At 29.4% G+C, this 23,968-nt stretch overlaps 2 protein-coding genes across 6 annotated transcripts; both read left to right on the top strand.

Annotated features, from left to right (window-relative positions):
* The first annotated feature begins 6,565 nt into the window (after positions 1 to 6,565).
* Positions 6,566 to 8,794, top strand: LOC108339554 (uncharacterized). 2 transcript variants are annotated; one of them, XM_017576696.2, is made up of 8 exons: positions 6,566 to 6,772; positions 6,854 to 6,937; positions 7,033 to 7,113; positions 7,468 to 7,607; positions 7,712 to 7,826; positions 7,913 to 7,973; positions 8,361 to 8,423; positions 8,503 to 8,794. In XM_017576696.2, exons 1-8 carry the CDS (start codon positions 6,711 to 6,713, stop codon positions 8,578 to 8,580), a joined length of 684 nt encoding a protein of 227 aa, XP_017432185.1. In that variant the 5' UTR covers positions 6,566 to 6,710; the 3' UTR covers positions 8,581 to 8,794. The 2 variants fall into 2 exon arrangements, with proteins under 2 accessions (XP_017432185.1, XP_017432184.1); XM_017576695.2 differs by having other exon boundaries at positions 7,709 to 7,826.
* A 6,867-nt stretch (positions 8,795 to 15,661) lies between these two features.
* On the top strand, positions 15,662 to 20,954 carry LOC108340650 (uncharacterized). Of its 4 annotated transcripts, none has more exons than XM_052878046.1 (5): positions 15,662 to 15,881; positions 16,595 to 17,767; positions 17,986 to 18,285; positions 18,957 to 19,048; positions 19,916 to 20,954. In XM_052878046.1, exons 2-5 carry the CDS (start codon positions 16,790 to 16,792, stop codon positions 20,781 to 20,783), a joined length of 2,238 nt encoding a protein of 745 aa, XP_052734006.1. In that variant the 5' UTR covers positions 15,662 to 15,881; positions 16,595 to 16,789; the 3' UTR covers positions 20,784 to 20,954. The 4 variants fall into 4 exon arrangements, with proteins under 4 accessions (XP_052734006.1, XP_052734007.1, XP_017433645.1 ...); XM_052878047.1 differs by having other exon boundaries at positions 15,662 to 15,896; XM_017578156.2 differs by lacking the exon at positions 15,662 to 15,881 and having other exon boundaries at positions 16,095 to 17,755.
* The last annotated feature ends 3,014 nt before the right edge of the window (positions 20,955 to 23,968 follow it).

Genomic DNA, 23,968 nt, shown 5'->3' with positions numbered 1-23,968 from the left:
TCAGTTTTTTCTGGTAAAGTCAATCCAAAATACTGCTATATACGTATTAATTACCACCTCTGCAATTATACGAATTTTTCTCATTGTAAGTTTGTGACCAGCTATGTTTTGTTATTACACCATGCATGCATGCATGCCAATTTGCGATGTAATACACATGAAGCACATAAGTTGATAAACCACCAAGGATTTCAGTTCATTTGTATCTATGCACAAAATGCATTAAGCTATATCAGTCTCTAGTCATCAACTTTGCAAATATTTGTTAACCAGAATATGGTTGTTGCCTGGCTTTGCAGATTAACAATGGCTATCTCCAAAGGCACCACCCTTGGCCTAACATATATAATTGTGATTATAGCATTAATTCTCCCCCAAACTGTTGCACAAGTAGTCTCCATCAAAGAATCTGTTGTAGGTAATGAAAAAGGCTTTTGTGAAAAGTCTCTTCAATCTTGATATTTTGTCATTCCAAATTTTTTGCAACTGTCAAAATTAGGATGTTATAATACCATGAACAATGCATACAAGAATGACTGCATCTGCATATGATCAGGCTTTGGAAAAGCAATTACTGTCTTGCATCATGAAATGGGTAGCATAAGTTGTTTAAGAAATATCTGGTGTGCTCTTCTCAGATAAGGCTTAAGATTTGAGTTTTTGTGAATGAAAAAGATGTGATTAACAGAAAAAACTTTATTAAAGTTGATGAAACACTATATTGAGAAATTAATCATCGGCAATATGATTATAAGAAATTGGAGTTTCACATTTTTTTACTACACAGGTCTCACCAAATGCTACCTACCAACTGTAAAAAATTTAAAACTTGAAACACTGTTTGGTAAAATTGATACAAAATTGTACTACTTTCTAAAAGAAAATTTCTATCACAAGATATCTAATTTGGTTCTGTATATAACTTGTATACCCTACCTTTGTATCTTGGTTTTTTAATGTCCTGACAGGAACATATTATTTGAAACAGAGGACAAGACTATTAGAGTAGATCCATTTGATAATTTTAAAAAATACAGAGGAGGATTTGACATCACTAATATCCATTATTGGACTGTAAGTTTTTCTATCATTTCTTTTTTGTCAGAGTCTAATTAATCCTAACATCCATGGTATTCTTTTAACTTGTCTTTAATATTTGTAGTCAGTTGTCTTCACAGGAATATATGGATATGTAATTGGGGTGCTTTGGCTTTTGTGTGGAATGATTTGTGGCTTATTTTGGATAATAATCACTTTGTGTTGCCAAAGTCAAGATGGGGGAAGAAAGCTCAAGAAAATTCTTTCATGTAATTGTAACAGTTGTTCTTTTTCGCCAATTCCTCTGGTTATATCCTTCATCATATTAATCATGTAAGCTGCCAAACCTTTCTGCATAAATACACCATATAGTATATACTGATTATTGGTTCTCTATACTGTTGCAACATGTGCATGGTTGATCTACTTGACAAAATAGAGAGGCACACCTGTGTAATCTTATGTAAACTGGTTTTGAAACATACAACAAAAAGATTTCAATTTATATACACTTAATGTAAAATAGATTTATGTAGGTATCTGATAAAATTTCGTTATATTGCCATGTTAGTGTAGTTTTAAAAGACTGAGAATACGAAGAAAATAATTTGCTGAAGCATGCAAGAGCACTATCTTTGTTAATGTATCTGCAATATATGGCGCAAGTCTTACTAGACATAACAGGATCCTCTTGAGTGGTATATTGAAATAATAAATCGGCTGAGAATCTAAGCGAGTCTAAGTCTCATATTAGATAAAAATAAGAAAGTTGATACATAAGAAAGAAGACTCATTAACCTATTATTTTAAAGTTTTGAGTTGAAAGTGTTGTTAATCTCTTATATGAGTTGGGCACAAATCACATATCAAGAATCACCATTTAAGAAAGAAGAGTCATAAATTTATGTCTTAAGGTTTTAGATTGAAAGTGATGTTAATCTTTTATGTGAGTTGAGCTCAGATCACATATCATGGAGGAGAGGAGAAAAAACATTGTGAATTTTAGAAAAGGGAAACATATTGATTTGTAAGCACTTAAAACAAGTTAAATGAAGACATATGAGACTTTTGCCTTTTGGGATACTTAAAACATGTTAGTTATTTCTTTATGATGATACGGTAGATAAGGTGATTTTTATTGAATGTGTCAAAATGTTTTACACTAACAACATAAATGCAAAGGAAAATGATCTTTACTATTACACATCAGATAATGGAAAATGGTGGTTTTATAGGGTTTCTAGTGTGGTAGTTTATGTTGGGAGTGCAAACTTCAATTTTCAAGCAAGGACTTCAGTTAATGTTATAGCCAAGATAGCAGATGATGCAGCAGCAATCGTACACGATGCATCAACAGTATTAAAAGACCTTCAAAAACAATTGGAATCAGGTATTACTGCTGACGTTATTACAAAACTTAACTCTACAGCCAAGAGAATGGATAAGGCTGTTGATGAAATTTTAAAGAAAACTTGGAAACATAGGCGCACCGTTAACAAGACTTTCAGAGTAGTGTAAGAATTTTAGGCCATTTATTTTCATTTTGAAAACATGTAAGTATATTCTTGATTTCATGAAAATGATTGGTTGCTTTTAACTTCAGGCTTACAATCACCATTCTGATCATAACCTGGAATTTAGTTGCCGTACCAATTTTGTCAGGTATGTCTAACTGGTAAACAATGATATGATGATACATAACATTCAGGTCAAGACTGGTTTCTGAGCTAATAACTCAAAAAGCTTATAAACTAACTAGTTGAATTAGAAATTTTGATAAACAAGGCATGATTCTCTAACATGTTGGAACTTTCTGTTGAACAGTTTTTGGAGTAAAGATGTTTTGGAGGCCATTTTTCGTGTAGGTAAACTAAATTGTCTTTGCTTGGAACTAACATTTTCATCCATGAATTACTGGTTCTTTATTTTCTCCTCTGATCTTCTCTCAGATTTGTTATACTGTGCTGGCTGATGACAGTGATATGCTGGCTAATCTTCGGATTATATTTCTTATTGGAAAAGTATAACCAAATTCTTTCTATGTTGTGTTTATTTTCTAGTTATATCAATATTTTTCCTGCTATAAAAAAGTTTAGTGGGGATGAAGATTGAGTTTAATAGCTAAATGACTTATCCTATTCTGCAGTTTTTCTCAAGATACCTGCATAGTTCTTAAGAACTTCGAAGAAAATCCCTACAACGCCACCCTGAGCTCTGCTCTCCCTTGTGCTAAGTTGCTCTCAGCAAAAACATTTCTGCATAAAATTGCTGCAGGGATCTCCCAAATAGTATATGAGGTAACCTTTGCATAGTCTCAAACATGAATTTCTTCTTGAGAATTGCTAGCAGCAAATACTCTCTATCTTTCTGAGACACATTATTATTGGTTAAAATTTAGTAAAAACTATAAAATGAGAAGAATCTGCAAGTAAACACTGTGATCTAAAAAGAATTTGTAAGTTTCATATTTCGTGTTATAAGCTGAAAATGATTTAATGTTATTACTCTTTGGCTAAACTCTAGGTGAATACAAAGCCGGGGTCTTTGCTTCCAAAAGGTGTTATTCTGTGCAATCCTTTCTCAGCACCACCTGAATATTTGTATCAGCCAGAAATGTGCCAACCTGGTACTGTTAAAATAGGAGATATACCAAAGGTATGATACAAATAAGGGAATCACTGACACTAAGTCTCTTCCATAAATATTACAGTTATTCTACTTTTGTTATCTGGATTACTATCACTTCCCTAATGTTGTTTTGTAGGTTTTGAAGCATTATACTTGTGTTAGTGATAATAAAAAGAAATGTACGAGCAGTAAAGATTCCATGAATGTTGGTGAATATAGTTTACTTGAGACTTACACAAATTTACTTCAGAGTATACTGAATCTGTATCCTAGAATGGAACAGTTGATAGAATGCCAGTTGGTAAAAGATGCACTGTCTCAGATCATTCTCAAACACTGCAAGCCTTTGAAGAAATTTTCTCGGATGACATGGATAGCAGTGATGTTTCTTGCAGTGTTCATGGTGTTTTTTCTTGTGATGTGGATAATAAGGGCTTGCCAAGACCATAGTCGTCGTCATCGTTCAGATTGTCCTGTGTAACACTGTCTTGTCATGGCAATACTGAGAATTTGTAGCAGATTAAGAGATTAATCACAATTAATCAAGAATCTCTTAGTCATACTCTAACACTGTCTTGACATGGCAATACTCAGAATTTTGAGCAGATTAAGAGATTAATCACAATCAGTCAAAATCTCTTAAACATAGTCTATTTAGTGTAGAAAAAGTTAGCAAATGTCAAGTTTCAAAGAACTGAACAGAGGAATGAGGTGTAGACCTTTACAAAAAGTAATCAAGCTTTTGTGTCTCTTTCCTTCTTCTTCTTTTTCTTTTGTAAAGATATATGGAGAGGGTAAAAACCTTTTGAACATTCTTGGTAGACAATTTTCTTACACAAATTGGTTTAACTTTCCTTAGAAAATCTTGAATATGAAGTTAAGGAAGTGAAAGTGGTGGAATGATGTTGGAATATAAACCCTATTGCTTCTTATCTTTATTCTTTTATAGTAGAAATACATTGATATATGTATATATTAATGTCTCTTTTTTATTGTAAATAACTAATTAATTTTTATAAAAATAATTAAATTGAAATAAATAATTATTTAAAAGGGTAAAATGGTAAGATAAATATCTTAGCTTAAAAAATAATTAAATTGAAATTAACAATAACTTAAATGATAAAAAGAATAGTTACTTAAATACTAAAATTGAAATATATATATATATATATATATATATATATATATATATATATATATATTAATAAATTGTATTTAAATGTATTATTTTTTTATCCTCTATAGATATTTCTGCACAATAATAGAATTTTAGATTTTTTTTTATCCATACATAAAAGTTATTCAATTAGTAGAATATTTACTAAATAGCATTTAAATTAAATTTTTCTTAATTAAATAATTCTATATTTTTTAAGTATAAATTTATTCATTGCATGAAATAAAACAATGTTGCTGAATAAATAATATATAAATAAATAAAATTATTATATTTTAAAATTTAAGATTAAATATGTTTTATTCCTTAAATTATTATGTTTTTTCAAATTTCAATGCATCTAAGTTAAAATAAATGGATGAAAGTATTTTTCAATTCCGATTATGATATCATATTGTCTACACGTTATTATTCTGAAGTTTGGGTTGGTCATTTTTTCATGTCTATAGGATACAAAATTTGTAGAGTTTATGGTGTCAATACTGATTATGTAGACTTGCATCAGACTAATATTTTTGTTACATAAACATATTTTATAAATAAAAATATTAAATACAAAGTTGTTTAATTACAGACATTACTTTGAAGTTTAAAACTACACAATATAAAAACATTACTAACTAGATGTAGATAAATGTTTGTTGCATACATTGCGATCTTTTGTACTTTTTTGGGCACGTTGTTCTTATCACCCTCTCAAACACAAATATAACATGATCACCATAACTTATCAATAAAGATATATCCTATGAACCTCTAGAAAATTCATTTGATGTTATTGTTGAACAATATTTTCGTGCAACTTAATCACATCATATTGGTGGTGCTCAATATCATCCTCTCCTTCTCATCAAAATCAAGATGAGCTAATGGTGCAATTTCTCCATATTCATCAAAACAATCCCTCCTACAAGCAAATGTTGTAATCTAACCTCACCCTATGTAGAAGGTTGAGCCGGTTATGGTGCGGTACATCGTGTTCTAACCATATTTATAACTAACAAATTCAAACAAACATTAAAAATAATACACATAAAAAATAAATAAATTTAGAAGATAAAAAACAAAACAATAACATACAAAATAAATAAAATGAAATGAAAATTAACAAAACCATAAATCATTAAAAATAAACTAAAAAACAAACTCATAAAAAATAATTAAATTTTGAGACAATAATAAACAAAAAAACAACAAACAAAAATAAATAAAATAAAATAAAAACTAACAAAGTCATAAGCCATTAAAAGTAAATTAAAAAATATATAAAAATATAAAAAATAAAAACCATACTTCAAAATATGTTACATTCCTTAATTGGATTTGGAAGATGCTTAAAAGAATATTTTTAAAATAAATACATATTTATGTTCTCATCTCGTCTTTAATTTTGTATTTTTAATTAGCTTTTGTAATTTCAAAAAAAATATTTTAAGTAAAATTTGTTATAATTAAATTTATCGAATATCAAAATAGGTTAAAAACATAATTTTAGTTTTTATATATTTTGAGATTTATTAGTATAATTGTACTTTAAGTTTAAATTTATAATATAAAAATAAATTGATTAAAGTTTGATGATGCTTTAAAAATAATAAAAAATAAAAAATAATCAAAAAACATAAATGAATCTAAAGATTGTGAGAAGTAAAAAAGAAGCATGAAAAAAAGTGAAAAAATTTGAATAAGATAAGGAGGAAACGAAAAAAAATTTGGGAAGGCAAAAAAAAATAGAGATGCAGAGACAAAGCCCCAGGATTTTGTATTTCTCAATTTCCTAACCTAACCGTAGTTTCTACTATTGCGTTGTTCTCTCTTTCTATAAACATTTTTTTTTTATTTCCTCGGAACGAATAATTCTCAAATGCCTCGTTACAAGGACGAGTCCCCTGCAGTGCGGGTTTACACTGTCTGTGATGAATCCAGGTCCCCTTTTTTATTCTTTCCTCAATTCAATTTTGTTTTTTTAGTGATAGAAAAATGAATTGTTTGGTTTGGAGGGTGCAGATATTTGATTGTGAGGAACGTTCCAGAATTAGGATGTGGGGATGATTTGCTGCAACTTTTTTCATCCTATGGAGAAGTCGAGGAGTAAATTCATTCATCACTTCCCAATTTGTGTATTCATTCGTTTATTTCTTTTATTGTTTATCTCCATCAATCTATTTGAGTTTTTTCCTCTGCAGGTGTAAGCCCATGGATGCAGAAGACTGTGAGAAATACACTGATGTCTATTGGATCAAATTCCGCCTTGTCAGCAATGCTAGGTTTCATTTTTTCTCTATTGGCTGATGGAGGAGTTGTGTTATATAATAGCAACATATCAAAACTCGAAACCAGTGTTGTTAAATTGCGGTGCAATGGCAAGATTGAATTGCAGATAGAATACAGCAGTTCAACCATTTTTTGCAACTTGTGGTTGTTAAGACTGTTTATAACTTTATTAAAATTCAAGAGAAGCGTACTAAATTGCTGGAGCTCATTTTTTTATCAGTGGAATCAGTAAGGAGAGCTTTGAGAATAAATAAAAAAATGTGTTAGAGGAGTATGATATTAGCTTTTCTTAATGTTATGTTTGAGAAGGTTGAATTGAGGGAGTACCTGCTATCTATAATTTTCAGGTTTGCAAAAAGAAAATTGGATGATTTTGTTTTCTTCGGGAATAAACTGCAGGTTTCATATGCCCCCCAATTCGAGAGCCTATCGGACACACAAGATAAATTAGAGGGAAGAAGAAGGGAGGTTTTAGCGCGATTGAACCGTAAGTTAGAGCAGTTCAGTGGTAGCACACTACACATAAATGCTTGTTATATGAATAGTTGTTGTAATCACAATTTTAAACTTGTACATTCCCTCTGACAGCAGCTAGAAGATCTAAAGAGACCCTAGCCACAAGCTCTAAAGAGACCCCAGCCACAAGCTCTGATGCTATGATTACATCAAATGTCAATAGTGCACAACATTTAGATTCTAATGCTTGGTAATTTATTATTTCTGTGCTTGCAATTCGTAGAATTCACCTGAAGCAAGGCAACGTGTGTAATTGTTTCTCTTTTCCCACTATAGGGATGTAGAATTCAAAGGAGGTTCACGCAGTAATTTTCCAACAAGGATTTCCTCTAATGAGGTTTGTTGCTTTTTTTTATATGCACATTCAAAGTTTACGCTAGTCTTCTTACTCTCTCCCCTTTGAATTGACGGAAAATTTTTGGGTGGGGAATGAATAACTGTTAGCTATTGTTCAGAAGTTTTTGAGTTTCTTATCTAGATTAATCAGAAGACACCTATATGCAGTTGTATTTTTCAAATGCTCAGATTCATCATTTCTCTAATGGATGTTATTTTTACAGTTATTAGCTTTTTTGCAATATGATAGGGCCTTGATTGGTGGATCTGATATTATAGTTTCCCAAACTATTATACTTAATAAATTTGCTCTAAGATGTTATGTGCAAAAAAAAAATGGACACTTGCTTTTCGTATATTACCTCATCCTAACATGTTATATTTCCAGGATTATTTTGCTTCACAGTCCATGAATCGAACAGTAAATTTTGTACGGAATAAGCTTGATAAGGTGATGTCTCCTACTTCATAGTAAGTTTAAGAATCATTTATTGTGTTGAGGTTTGAAATAGTTTCTTCATCTAATCTAGATTCGATCAAGTGGTGAGCATACAGAAGCTGGATCTGCGTCCAAGAAACAGCGGGTTGATAATAGGAGGAGAATTTAATCTGTAAATTAAGATGTTCTTTTTTTCTCACCCACTCTGCTTAAAGTCACCGAGCTATATGATTTTGGGTATATTAAAGCTTGATTCCTTAGCCTTTAGTGAAAATTTTGACAAGTGCAATTTAAGGACTGTCTCATCCAATTATATTGTGGGTCATATACTCTGTACCAAGATTTATTTATTTTTCAATGTAAGTAGTACTACATCTGCTATCTATCCAGGTAACAGTACTAGAAGACTTCAAAATCCCCATTCAGCATGCAATTTGTTTGCTAAGGTATTTGGTAACCAAGCCCCGCCTTCTTATAGGAAACCTTATACTGAAATCACATTTTAATATTGGAATTATAGTTGCAAATAAGGTTTCCATTTGGATTAGTGCCAGTTACTTAATGCGTTGATGATGCACTGATTATGTAGCCACAGCCCAACTGATGATACTCCTATGACATTGGTGGGTGCTGAACCAAACATTTCAGTTTCCTGTGTATGTTTGACCCACCTACTAAAATTCACCGTTCTCTTTAGATTTGTCACAAAGTATCCTAGCTTCCTAGGGTTGACATAGAACTCCGACTACATTACAGGGTAATTTTCTGAACCTGAAGAATATAGCGAGATTTTAATCCTCTTAGAGTCTTCATTTTAGAATAGAGTATGTTTGTAGCTTTAATTGTTGGGAAAATGACACTCTCTTTTTGTAAGATTTAATGGAATCAAATGCTAGGCACGGGAAAGTGCTGTGTGTATCTGATTCATTGCTGGCAGTTTCATCAGTACAGCAACCCCTGAACCCGTGTCATAAATATGTCACTCTCATAACTTGGGAGATAAATGTGGTTCATCTCAGAAAGACAAGGTGGGGACAAATTCTGGAGTTCATTTTCAGAGTTGAAATTGAAATCATACCATCGCAGGTACTAAGCATGCTAGAAGCTAATTTTAGGGGAGTTCTCTTCTTGACATTGTAACTTTTTGTCGTTTGTTATCCTCAGTTACCAAATAATAACAATGTAAAAATTTACCCTTCTGTTTTTTTTTTTGGTATTATCTGAAACATTCTGGTTTGTTATGTTATTATATGAACAAAAGAAAGTGAGCACGTATTTCGTTAAATCTCAGAAGATATTAATATATTCTTATTTTTAGTCAACTGTCATCATCATGTATGGTGGTTGAGTTCCCTTTTCATTTTTCTGTGTAACTTCCCTGGTTGAAAGAGTGTCAAGGATCTAATTGTTTGCATTTCAAAATCTCCTTTCTTCAAAGGATAGAAAAATCTGCATCCATCCATCCATCCATCATGCATATGAATTTAGTTTTGCAGAATGTTAACTGGAGTAGGGTGAATAGATGTAGGAAAGTATGCCATCTTCATGTGTCTAAGAAACAAATTAGCTCTAAATCACACCATTCAAACAAAACAATCTATTAAATATCCTTGAGATAGTTAATGTAACTAATTAAATCTTAGGTGTGTTAAAATCAATGGAAAATATAAAGAGAGAGAAAGTTCTGTATGGAGTTACATAGTTGAAAATAGTAGGTAGCAGGTGGCATGCACACATTCATGTTATTATTCTATGACGTGGAAAACGTGGATTTGAAGTTTTACTGCTTTTAGGTTTCAATTGCAAATATCTTGATATTAAATTTCATTTTACAGTCAACTTATTTTGTTTATAGGGTAGTTGTAATACGTGTTGATGTTCCCAAAGAACATATATTACTTGTTTTCCCATCATTGTTATATGCTCTTAAATCACGTGAATTTTTGTCTCTTTCTTAAATGTGATGCTTGTATATCTCGATGAAGTAAGAAAACATTTTATATTGATTAAAAAAATTTTAAAAAAATTTATCAAATGCTAAAATTTAAACCAGATGTCAGCCTTCAAACATAAATTTACTTTGAATGTATTAATATTTAAAAAAATATATTATCATTCAATCATAAATCATCATATATAATAAATTTAGTTGACTTTTATGTATAGTAATAACAATTAGAAACAATATTTAAAATTACTTCTAACTAATTAAAAGTATACAAATATTTACAAAACATTCTCTCCTGTTAAGAATATTAATTATTTATTTAAGACAGTTACATGATGAATAATCTAGCGACAATAGGCTGAACAGAAGATTATATAAATGCGAAACAAATATTCTCAATTTTATATACTTATTAAATAAAAAACATGGGAAAAAAAATCTTGTAACAAATATACATACATTGTGAATTACCATTAAAAGATTAATTATGTGCATTTAGCTCTATTTGAGATTTTTAGCAGTCTTAGTGGCCATATCAATTTTTTTGATTAAATATGCTAGTATTTAATTAAAGTAATTTAAATCTTACATATTATTTAACTATTACTACAATATAATAAATAAATAAAATGTATTTATTCTTATTCAAAGTATATCAAATGAAACAAAATAAAGGACTGAACTATAGAACAACATCATGTTGGGTTTTGAGTTGGAACTTTGAAATCTTAAAAAATTAAATTGGAAAAATCCTCTTGAATAATCTTTAGTTGAGTCCATTGGAAATCAAGTTTTGTTTCATTTTGATCTTTAAATTGAAACTAAAACCGCAGATAATAGACAATTACTTGTACAAAATAAAATATGTTAAAATCTAAGTTCATGAACTTTCTGAAATTTGGCGGTTTCACGTGGAACACTCAAATACGATGATGATGGCTTTAATTTGATCCGACTGTAAGAGTCCAAAATGACTCATTAAAGCGTGTGCAGTGTAGACCTACCTATGCGTCGGTGTGTGCTCTGGAGCCATCTTTCCTTTTCACCAATACCTAACCAACTCAGATAAATCAATAAATCCTAATTCTTTTTAATAGAATTAATATTTTAATTATATCTCTGTTTTTTAATTTTGATGGTTGAATAAATTATTTGGAAACCTAAAGCAATCATACACAACTTTTTCCCCAACTTATTTAATAAGAGGCTTATTTTATTAATCAGATTGTTGACTAGAACTTTTGATATATAATAACAATCCGACACATTCATTCATGTTGTCAACCGACTAAATTAAAAAAAATAATACTATCACACCATCTTATCAACAATAAAATAAGATATTTATTTTATTTTTTAAAAAGATGAATAAAATAAAAATTTAACAATTTTTTTATTAGGAATAATTAAACTTATGAGTAGAGGTAGAAACGGGTTGAGCAAATATGGATAGTGTTTTGTTTGCTATTTATGTCATTAGAAAATGTTAGTTCCTTACTTGTTATATTTTTCGTATTTGAAAAAAAATACTCACAAGTTTATAAATATTTATGTGTTTTCTTTTAATTTTAAATAAAATTATTTTAAAAAGTTCTTAAAATATAATTTTGAATGAAAAAATAATTTTAAAGTATAACTCAAATAAAATTATATACTAAAATATTAATACGGATAAAAAGATTTTTTTTTGAAAAAATAACTTTAATTTGATATTTCTAGATAAAAAATAAAAATATATGAAATCAAATTCTAAAACTTTGTTTCATGTCTAATATATCTTTCATCTATAAGTTTATTTTGATTATTTGAATTTTAAAAAAATACTTAAATAAAGTTTATTAATAATTATTAAAAAATAACAAATATTCACGTTTGGATATAAAACATTCATATCCACTCATTATAAGTAAATAATCAAATACTTGTGTATACTACTCACATCTATTAAAGATATTAATTAATATTATTTCTAATTTTAAGTTTCTCTTCAAGTTTTATTAAAACACGAGTCTCAAATGAGAAGTCTAATATATTTAAGTTTTAAAATTAAGTCTAAGACTCAATTTTCATCTTATTTCACAAAATTCATTACTCCAATAATAATGAGTATAGTAGTTGTTTCTAGATCAATATGAATACAATTCCTCAACAGTAAATATCTATATAATTTTATCTAACGATATTTTTGTCATTTTAGTTATAATATTAGTGTTTTTTGTAACGAATTTTTTATATCACAAAAATAAAAAATGATTTATTTATATAATATAAAATGTTGTTATATATAAGAGTGTATGATGTCTAGTACCATAATGTCTTACTAATACATTAATTCATAAAATATAAAATGATAATTTGTTAACCACTTTTTTACAATTAGTTTGTTAACCAATTAAGTGATGATTAATATAAGCTAATTGAAGCTTTAAGAACAGATAATTTATTTTTTTATAAGGAAAGATTGTTGATGACGCGAAGATCCATGTTGGTGAGAAAAGTTGAGATTATGTGACTTACTTTTGGATTCTTGTAATTATTTAAAACCAGCATTTACCTTTAATTGCTTTTGGATAATCATGTCTTCTTCTAATGAGTGTACCGTGGAAGCTTAAACTTTATACTTTTCCTATAATTAACTTTTGATTAGAACAACTAATAACTGCAACTACCTCTTCACCTAAAAAAGTAATTGCAACTACTTTAACTATTTTACAAATTGTTTATACATTTCTACTCAAATATGTCTAATTTTATTGGATTAGGAATCATTAACAATCAATCACTAACACTAATCTAAATCTACAGCTCTACTAAATCAATGGTTAGGTTTTTTTTCCCAACTCTATTAGTATTATTATAATCAGTGAACATGAAAAGTTCTAGATTTTAAAAAATACATAGTTGATAATAAATTAGGGTTAAATATGTTTTTCGTCCCTTAAATATCACACGATTTTAGATTTAGCTTCTACTCAAAAATTTTATTCGTTTTAAATATATTTAAATAATTTTAAAAATATAATAAAATGTCTTAAAAAATAGTTATTGTTATGTGCTCTTATCAAATTTGAGCAGATAGTCATAAAGTTATACCTATCTAAGATTCTCTTAATTTGAAAAAAAAAATCATAATAGAATCAAATCTAACTCAGTTAATGTGAGTAAAAAAATGCTAAATGTGTCAACTCTACGGGGCTATGATAATTTTCTAAATATGATAAAAGTGTGTTTTGTTTCATCATTTTAACATTTTAAATGTTTTTTTTATTATTTCTTTACGCTATTTCAAGTTACATGTTAAAATTTATTTATATATTTATCTTAATTTCGCATCAACTTTAAAAATAGTTTTTTAATAACCAAAAAAAAAACAAGGGAAAAACACATTTGAGTAAATTGTTTATTTAAGGAAAACATTTTAAACAAATAGAAAAAATAAATTTAATTCCGTTTTTTAAGTTTAATTTGTGTACAACTTAGGTCTTCTAATTTTTTAATTAATTTATTAAGGAGTTTTCCATTTTTGAACTTCACTTCAAAATTAATGCAAAGCAAACTAGTTTATATAATCTCATTTATTAGTGTTTTTTTTTATCAAGATTTTTTCTAGATTTATTATACTACTAGCTAAGTACTGTTGATCAAACGAGTTTTATATAGATTGAAAATCAAATACAATTTTTTTATATAAATTATTTTCGCAATATATTTACTTAATTGTGTACCAATTAGGTCAACCATGAGATACACTTGCTAGTGTTTGCAATAAAAATAATATTTTTAAACTGCATTATTGGTATTTTATATACTTTTATATTCTATTTATTGATTAGGTTGTTGGGTCGACTCATAATGTTATCACATGATTTGTTTCATAGTTTTAAAAAAATAAAAAATAAATACCCCTGCTAAAAAATATATTATGGTTTTGTTTTACTGTCTCATGATGAAGCATAACTAAATGTAATTTTACTGAAAATACAAACAATTGAAAAAAAAACAGAGGAAATAAATAAAAACGCCACGTAAGAAAAAAATAAAATTAATTTAAAAATGAATTAAAAATAATAATTTAGAAAACTATAACTAGGAATTTATACAAATTAATCTATAAACTAATTTTAATTTAAAAAATAGTTTTTCTACATTTCTGTCCTAAGAAGAAAACCCTATGCATATTTTCAGCAGCCTTAAGAAACATTACATCCAATTATATATATATATATATATATATATATATATATATATATATATATATATATATATATATATATATATATATATATATATATATATATAAAATTACGCCTGAAATTTTTTATTGAAATTATTTATATACCAATACGTATAATAAAGTATATAATTAAGAGGGAGAAAGAAGAAAAATGTAAAGGAATATAAAAAAAAATTATTAAATAATATATAATAAATGTTTTTTCTGTTTGTTAATACAAGATACTTGTGACTTAAACATGTAAAACAAAATGAATTCAATTAATTTTTCTAAATTTCTAAAATAACATTACTAATATACTAAACTTGCTTTTGAAGGCATGAAGATACTCTTATCTAAAATAGTTAAACTTATATTAAAAGGACATTATTCAAAATTGAATATTATTTAAAAAGAAACACAAATTAGTATCAACATCAACTAATATCAATGAGTATAAAATGGTGGAAAGCTACATTATCGTAATAATTATGTCATTTTAAAATTTTGTTCAATCTTATGTTGTTTAGTTTATAAAAATATTCCTTTATATTTCAACTTTCCTAAATAACTTACACTGTCATACTTTTTTTTTTCGTCCCTCTCCATTTATCCTCTGACAAAAAAAGATAAAAGTATTTAGAAACTGTCACATTATTTATTTACTATAATACAAACTTATACCACTTTCAACACACGTGTTTGGGAAAATTAATTAGAAAAATGTTTTTTTTTTCATATTAGATGTATCACTTAACAATCATTTCTGGGATACTTTTCTCATTGTAAAATTTAACTTTTTGTATTTATAAGTAATGTAGTTTAATTTATTTTTTAGAAGAAAATACAAGAGAGAAAGTGTTGAATTAAATTTTGTTTATTGCTTATTTCAAACAGCTAAAAATAGTAACAATTACATTAGAAAAGTGGCAGTAACATTTTAAACATTAAAACACTCATCGATGTTTTTCTTACAAAATCATTGGAAAAATAATGAAGAACGTGAGTGTTGTTTTTTTAGGTAGCCGACACACCATTACCTTGTTCTTAACACCCGCGTTACCCCGCACATGCACCTTCTTGCATTCACCCATTATAAAATTTGGAATCTTTCATTGTAAAGTTATCACCTTGCTCATAATTCAAGAGAAAAACAATACCAACACATAAAAAAGTAGAGTAATTGTAGCTCTGCAGAGATTCTCCCATTGCCCCTTTCAGAATTTGTTAATGCCCTTTTGGATTGGTTTTAGAAAAGTACCCTTCTTTCTTCTTCTGTGTGTGAACGAGTAACTCAGGCAAAAGGAAAGTGGGTCAAGTTCAGGTTTCTTATTCTTGTATGAATTGATGTGCATGTGTGTTTAGATGTATTTGTCAGACACTGACAGCTCTTTTGATATCAATCATGCAATAAGCATGGTGCCAATTATACCCCCTTACCTATTTTCCTTAAAACCTTTTAAGGCTTTTATCTAAATCTCATCTCATTCTCCAACATGACACGGTGCCAATAAAGGTAGCTTCCACAAAAGAATTGTTTTTATGGCTTCTAAATTTTACTTCTTGGTGTAGTGTGGTATGGACAACCAAAACTGTTATTATTACTGTGAAATGTACAAGCCACTAATTCCAAAGCATTTCCAAGGGGGAAATAATTCTCCCATTTCTGAGCTTCACATAATTGTCAGTGGCTCTATGATTGTCACATTCTAGCTTGTGTTTCTAGGAAGGTGGGTGGGTTCTCCTTCTCATGTCCAAGCTGTACCACCCAATGATACTTACCAGAATATAAAATCTCTTCATCCTCTGGTTGGGGAATTCTTTTTGATAGCTTATTGGTGTCTTATTTGTTGGGTAGTGTTCTTTTCTAGCATTAAAAATTGCTGCCAAAGCCTGTGGTTTTTTCTCTCTTCCCTCTTCAAAATCTGAAATATTTCTCAATGTATTATATTCAATTTACTCTTTACTCGGATAGTCTATGATTACGACTTTATTGCAAGATTTCCCTCTCTGCAATTGTAGAATCCCCCGAAGGCATCGCAGCATTTATTGTTTCAGTTCAGATTCGGCATTCCATCAGTTGCAAGTTTGCTCAGAAAACGTCTACAATTCCACATTTACAAAGCAAAACGCTTCCTTGTTTTTTTCTCCTGTGTTTAAAGCCCCATTTGGGTAGTAAGAGAGTGATGCATATTGAAGCTGCCATAACAACAAAAGATGGCGAGTCTTGTTCCTGGGGTGCTTCTCAAACTTATGCAGCATATGAACACGGATGTGAAAGTTGCTGGTGAGCACAGGTCCTCTCTGTTGCAAGTTGTGAGCATTGTTCCAGCTCTTGCCGGGGGTGAGTTGTTCCCAAATCAAGGCTTTTATCTCAAGGTTTCTGATTCCTTGCATGCCACCTATGTCTCTCTCCCTGATGAACATGATGATCTCATCCTCAGTGACAAGATTCAACTGGGGCAGTTTGTTTTTGTGGATCGTTTGGAGGCTGCTTCACCAGTTCCTATTCTTCACGGGGTTAGGCCTATTCCTGGGAGGCACGCTTGTGTTGGAACCCCTGAGGACATTGTTGCAACAACTCACTCTCTTGGGTTCCTTGGTAACGCTAAGGCTAAGAAGAACAGTGCTTGTTCTGGTCCCTTGGACTTAGAGAGATCCAAGTCTCCTAGGAAAGTGTTGGGGAATCACCACGTTGGGGAGAAGGAGAAGAAGGAGAAAGTAAGATTGCATAATGAAGAGCAGTTAGACAAGAAACCAGCTCTTTTGGCTAAGAGTAAATCTCAGACAACAAAAGCAGTGACAGCCAATACTGTTGATGTGAAGAAGGAACCATTGGCAAGATTGAAGTCATTTAATTCAAGGGCCATTCCTTCTTCCCCCACTAGTTGTTATTCTTTGCCTACTTCCTTTGAGAAATTTGCCAACGGGGTCAAGCATCAGGCAAACATCAAGGGAGTGGACAAGCTAACTGCGAAGGTGGGAGTGCTGGAAATAGGAAAGGGTGTCCGTGGAGCTAGTCCAACCGGGAAGAGAATTTCCATGGGAAACCCGATTAGAAATTTGGTTCAAGGAATTGAGCTTGGAGCTAAGGTGCTGCGTAAGAGCTGGGAAGGGAATATGGAAGTCAAGAATAAAGAGACATCAAAATCAAGGACTGCCAAGTCTGATCCTAAGCCTGAGGTTCGTGGCTCAGTAAGTGATTCGTAATTTCTCTTCTAGAACAGCTTCTAACTTCAAAGTTCAAACCACAAGTGTTGTTTATATCTAATTTCCTTCATTCCAGAAAAAAAAAATGTTTCATACCAGTGGGATAGTGTTGTTGTAAGATATCTGCATTTCATTTTCAATTTCCTTTATCTTTTGAGGCAACCCAACAGTTATGTTCTTACTGTCACTTTGTGGTGTTCCAGACTCCTAGGAGAAGTACTTCAAGTGAAAAGTTTTCCTCTAAAGAAGAGAGCAAGCTGACAAAGTCCTCCAAGGAAGAGCACAGGACTCAAACAACTATAAAGAAAGTTGTTGCCAATGGAACTACGGAAGAACAAGAAAAGACAGGCAAGCCAAGAGTATCTGTTGGAAAGAAATCGTCAGAATTTTCAAACACTGGATTCCCTGGAAACTTGGTGAAAGTTTCTCCAAGCAGTAGAAAAGTGACAGATGCAAGTGTTCAATGGGCTTCACTGCCATCATCTATTGCAAAGCTTGGCAGGGTATATCCTCTTAAAACACATTTTTTCACCAGTTGTAGCTTTTTACTCTTTGCTGTATATGCATGCTGCTGAATGATGAATATATTTTATGCAATCTTCAACAGTGATTTTCACTGACATTTTTTAAAATTTAGCCTTAGCACGGCAATTGGGTATACTCCTAATGACCTCAAGTAATTGGTTTAAATCTAGAAACATCATTTATGAGGATACCCTCCCCAATCAGTGAGCCTCATACACTAGGTTGTTTCTAAACTTGGTTAAACAGTAAGAACTGATCAAAGATGTTGTCAGGCATGCCTTGCAAGTGTTGTATTTATTCTCCAACTTTCAATTAAGATCATTTCAGGAGGGTATTGCCAATGGGACAAAGTCAACCTGGTACTTCTTTGCAACGTTAAATAAACATGAATATCATGAGTTTTATAAAGCTATCGTTATGACATCATAAATGCGTATATAATAAGTATGCAAAAAGTATTATGTCAACTGTCAGATCATACGATTGGTTTATTCTTTTGTTTTATGAGTCTTCCATAGCAAAATGTTTTCTGCGCATGATCTCCTTGCCCACTGGACGCATTATTTATTAGATTATTTTTCTTCTTGGTCATTCTGTTTGAATAAGAAGTATGGTTTCATCGTCATTTTGTAATGTCATGCCTGCACAGGAAGTGATGAAGCACAGAGATGCAGCACAGATGGCAGCAACTGAGGCTATTCAAGAGGCTGCTGCTGCTGAGAGTTTGCTGCAATGTCTAAGGTATGAATATATTTAATGACATATCAGTACTTCCGAACTTTAGTGATTCTTAATACAGTTGACATTTTGGACTTCTCATGTATGGAAATTGAAATTTAGACTTTGAACCAAGATATATTACTGGTATATGGTTTATGTAAAATTGCTGCTCATTAAATCATAGCACCTCTAGAGAATATTCAAAAAACGAAGTGGTTTATCAAAATGACTATGGAATTTGAAGAATTTGGTATGGCAAATTGCATCTTAAACATTAGTAATAACGATGCTACATACGGATTTGCTTTTTATTTTGTTATATGGAGTTACATTATATTGAGTCATATAAATATAGTACTTGTCTTTTTATGCTAATCATTTCTTGCGTGCTTCTTAATACAATACAGATTTAAATGTTTATTTGTAAATCCGTATAGTAGACTAATAATCCAAAAAAAACTGCGGGCTACGCTAGGGTTAATGTTGAATCATGTGAGGCCTATTGTGTGTTCTGATACGTAAGACCCTTGGCATTTGCAATCATGGTGTATAGTTTTTCTATATTTGTTGGATATATCTGAATGAAAGTGAAGAACAATGCGTATAAATGCAGTGAATGTTCAACTGTTCATTATATTTTGCCAACTTAAAAGGATGACTTCGATTTTCTTTCACGTTCATTTGATGTAAACATTTCACATGCCAACTAAAGTTATTGTAATACAATCCATTCAGGTAAAATCTAATTAATGAGTTTTACACTCAAAGTGGGGTTTAACCATAGATGTTTACCATACATCTTCTTACACAGCCATTCTTCTATCTTACCCTTCTGCAATGCAGCATACCAGATTTTTTCTGACATTTCTTTTGCAATGTTTCTGGCAGTGTATATGCAGAGCTAAGTAATTCTGCAAAGGAACAAAACCAGCAGCGTACAATAGAGCAGTTCCTAACTCTTCATGGTAGCCTAAACAGTGCAAGAATGATTGCTGACTCGTTATCCAAATCCATTCCAGATGATTCTTCTCTAGACAATGAAAGAATCATATCAGAAGAAGAACTAAAACTCAAATCAGACAGACAAAAGCTAGCAAATTATTGGGTCCAGGCTGCTTTATCCACCAATCTATCACCATTTTCTGTTTACAACCGAGAACCTCTATCATCCAGGCTTCCAGCATCAACCAATTCTCAAAACCAAAAGAATATCATGGGAAGCAAACCAATGCTGGTCATAGAAAATTCAAGTGAAGATACTTCATCAAAATCTCATGGAAAAATCCGTGCGGCTAATTCCAAACACGCCTTGCAAGGAACTCCTCGCAAAGCAGGTGATGCCTTATCAAATGGACACAAACAACTAGTCCAATCACCACGGGATTGGGTCAGAGGAAATGGGTTTGATGAAGTGGTTGATTTAATTGACATGCTGCAAGTGAAGTCAAGAGATTGGTTTCTTGTGTTTGTTGAGAGATTCTTGGACTCTGATGGGGACACTGCTAGCTTGTCAAATAATGGGCAAATAGCAGGTATGCTCACTCAGCTAAAAAGTGTGAATGATTGGCTTGATGAGATAGGATCAAGCAAGAATGAAGGAGAATCATGGCAGATACCAGCAGAGACAATTGACAGGTTGAGGAAGAAGATATATGAATATCTTCTTACACATGTGGAATCTGCAGCAGCAGCACTCACTGGTGGATCACAATCATCCCCTGGAATCCAAACCTCAGAGATCAAAGCCAAAAAGTGATGAATAGGTACATAGCTTAGCTTAAGGATGCATTGTTTATGATATTTAGTCACCAGAACTTATTCAACAAAATTTCTCTCCTTTCACTCATTTTTTTGTACATAGATCCTGCATGTGATTTGGGATGTAGAATATGTTTATGTGGGGAAGTAGCATTGTGATTTGTGATGATTTTCTTTTTCTTTTACTAAGTTATTGCTCATATCAAAGTACATAAATTGAAACAGTGGACAGATATAAGCAGAAGTTATATTTGCATGATTATGGTGATTCCCTTCAAATAACTGTTATATGGATATCAAATCATGACTAGAAATGGTAAAAATACTAGTATCTGCGAATATATATATATATATATATATATATATATATATATATATATATATATATATATATATATATATATATATATATATATATATATATAATCCACGACGGACATCACTATATTCATAAGGTTGTATAAGCTGGAGTCTCAACACCATCCAATACAACCCCAATAATTGCAGTCAATTTTTTTTTCAATTACATTAAAATTATTTGAATAATAATGATATTAATAACAATAGTAATATTCCTGTTACTAAATTTATTTCATCATTTGATTAACTAAATATTTATTCTTGAAATATTACACTATTCAGTTATTTAAATATTAAATAATATAGTCTTCTTTTAAACGTTATTGTAGAAAGGTTTAATTAATTTTTAAATTTATGATAAATTTGGATATTTTTAATTAAATTTTTATTAAAAAAGTCTGTTATATTGAGTATTTTAATTGAGTTTTGACATTTTAAATGAGTTTCTATTAACAAATTTTGTCCATTGAATGTTTAAAATCTTTATACTTTTCAATTTAGTTCGTATTGTTAAATTGAATGACATTTTATTCTGTGGTCTCAAATAGAACACTAAAAACTTAAACAATAAAAAAATAAAGTTATGGAACTTCTTTTACAAAACGTCATCATGTTATCTTTGCACATGGTTGATTTGGTTTTCGTTTTAATATTAAATGTATAAAAGGAAACAATGTCATTTTTTATAAAATTAATTAGGGTTCAATTACTTCATTTTTCTTATGGTCAACGTTTCGTGATTTTTTGTGATAAAGATTAAATTGAAAAAAAATCAAAGATTTTAGATACTCATTAAAATAAAAAATTTAAATATAAATTTGATTAAAAATATTCAATTTGTGAGAAATGTAAAAGTTAATTGAGTTTTTTTTTTCAAAGACATGTAAAAAGTGATAATATAAAGTGAGAGTCATGTCATCCAAAATAAAGTTAACTTACACCGATAAAAAATATAAAAATCTTAAATTATTTTATGTAACAAATTTATTTAATAGAAACTTAATTCAAAACATTTAGATTGATCATGAAGTTAAAATTTAATTAAACTTTCTTAAAAAATATAACAAAAAGATATTCAAAAATTATAATTTTTAACAAAGATTAAAAAAAATTGTAGCTTAATCAACAAAATCCAATTGATTATTGCGTGAACATTGATGAGTTTTAAAAAGAGTACAAAATTCGAAAAATATTAACATATTTTTTTTTAAAGGATTGAGTGATGGATTTACTCCAATTCACTTTATTTATATCAACAAAGAATTATATAATCTATCTACCAAAATGAAAAGTAAGAAACATAAAATTACCAATATTCTAAATTTAACTAAAGCATATTTTCATTTACAATGTGTTATAAGGAATTTACTGTGCACGGGAATTTGCTCGGTTTGTAAATTTATTCGTGTTTATTTTCATTAATTTTGAAAGCGAGTAATTGGGGGACGCTGGTTTTTCGCATCCACTCTAATATGTCGCGATTTGGATAATGATACTTTGACAACATTTTAACATTATTTACGTATATCATTCTGTGATTGGTTCAAAATTATTCCATAATCAATAATAATAATAATAATAATAATAATAATAATCATAAACACTAACATGGATCAATCACAGAATGATACTTAGATGATATTAAAATCTTGTAAATTTTTTTTGTCAAAGTATCATTATCCCTGCTATTTGGAACGATTTGAAGGGAGTGAAAATAAAATCTCTTGTTTTCCCTTATAGGATTGTCATACTAGTCTCGTAGTGATGCTTCAACTATTTCAATTTCCTTCAATTCCTCATTTTCTTATTCTTCAAGATAGTGTTGCAGCTTGTATAATTATATAACTCCAGCTATGTAATGAATATATGCATGTAATTTCACACCAACCCATGGCTTGATAAGATGCTAACACCTCACAAATGTTGTCATGTAAATTCACGAAGATGGAACTTTCATTTTATTATAATTAGATGATTATATTACATAAATTTAATTATATTATATCAATTTTAATTATATTTTATTATATAAAACTTGTTATTTACTTATAACCAGTTTTTTAAACATAATTATTTCACTCTACTTAAATAATATTTATTTTATTTTAAAAGATAGTTTTTATTTTTTTTCATCTTTATAAACTTTTTTATAATTAAATATAGCATTAACAATTATAATTTTATATTACATTAATAACTAGGGGTATTTTGGTAATTCCAATTTCTATCAATTAAACAAATTTTATTTATCTGTCACATCGATCAAATTTTACACTAATTCTCATAAATTTTAATAAACAAAACATCAAGATAACAAATAAACTATATTATGATAAGTATTATCCAAACTTACTTTTATTTAAACAATAAAAAAATCATTAACGAGATATGAAAATGAATATAAATATAATTTTTAAATTAAAAATGAAAATAAATATATATATATATATATATATATATATATATATATATATATATAATTCTCGTATTCATATATGTCTTTGTTCTCCTTTCTATCCTAAATTATTAAAACAAATTTATTTTACTATGATTTAAACTACTTATATTAACTTTCTTTTTATCTAAAACATATTTAATATAATTTTTACTCTTTTATCTAATTATTTGATATTTATCTAATTACTATTTTATATTTATGTAATGATACTTCTTTCTATCTTGATATTAAAGTAATTGTACCTTTTTAACATTAAATACCTCATAGCATCGTATTTTATTCGTTACAATTTTTTTATAATTAATATTTAAAATATTAAATAAACAAGTTAGAATATTGGGATGATATATCTATTATCAGATGAA

The sequence above is a fragment of the Vigna angularis genome, chromosome 5, assembly GCF_016808095.1.
Source record: "Vigna angularis cultivar LongXiaoDou No.4 chromosome 5, ASM1680809v1, whole genome shotgun sequence".
Taxonomy (NCBI): domain Eukaryota; kingdom Viridiplantae; phylum Streptophyta; class Magnoliopsida; order Fabales; family Fabaceae; genus Vigna; species Vigna angularis.
Note: the sequence above shows the minus strand (reverse complement) of the source record. Positions and strands in the feature narration are given on the sequence as shown.

Excerpts from the sequence above, each read along its gene's own strand:
- LOC108339554 (XM_017576695.2), top strand. The coding sequence starts at position 6,711 with ATGCCTCGTTACAAGGACGAGTCCCCTGCAGTGCGGGTTTACACTGTC. Across the intron at positions 6,773-6,853 it reads ACTGTCTGTGATGAATCCAG|ATATTTGATTGTGAGGAACG; the intron begins GTCCCCTTTTTT and ends TGGAGGGTGCAG. Across the intron at positions 7,827-7,912 it reads CATTTAGATTCTAATGCTTG|GGATGTAGAATTCAAAGGAG; the intron begins GTAATTTATTAT and ends TTCCCACTATAG.
- LOC108340650 (XM_052878046.1), top strand. The coding sequence starts at position 16,790 with ATGGCGAGTCTTGTTCCTGGGGTGCTTCTCAAACTTATGCAGCATATG. Across the intron at positions 17,768-17,985 it reads AGCCTGAGGTTCGTGGCTCA|ACTCCTAGGAGAAGTACTTC; the intron begins GTAAGTGATTCG and ends GTGGTGTTCCAG. Across the intron at positions 19,049-19,915 it reads AGTTTGCTGCAATGTCTAAG|TGTATATGCAGAGCTAAGTA; the intron begins GTATGAATATAT and ends TGTTTCTGGCAG.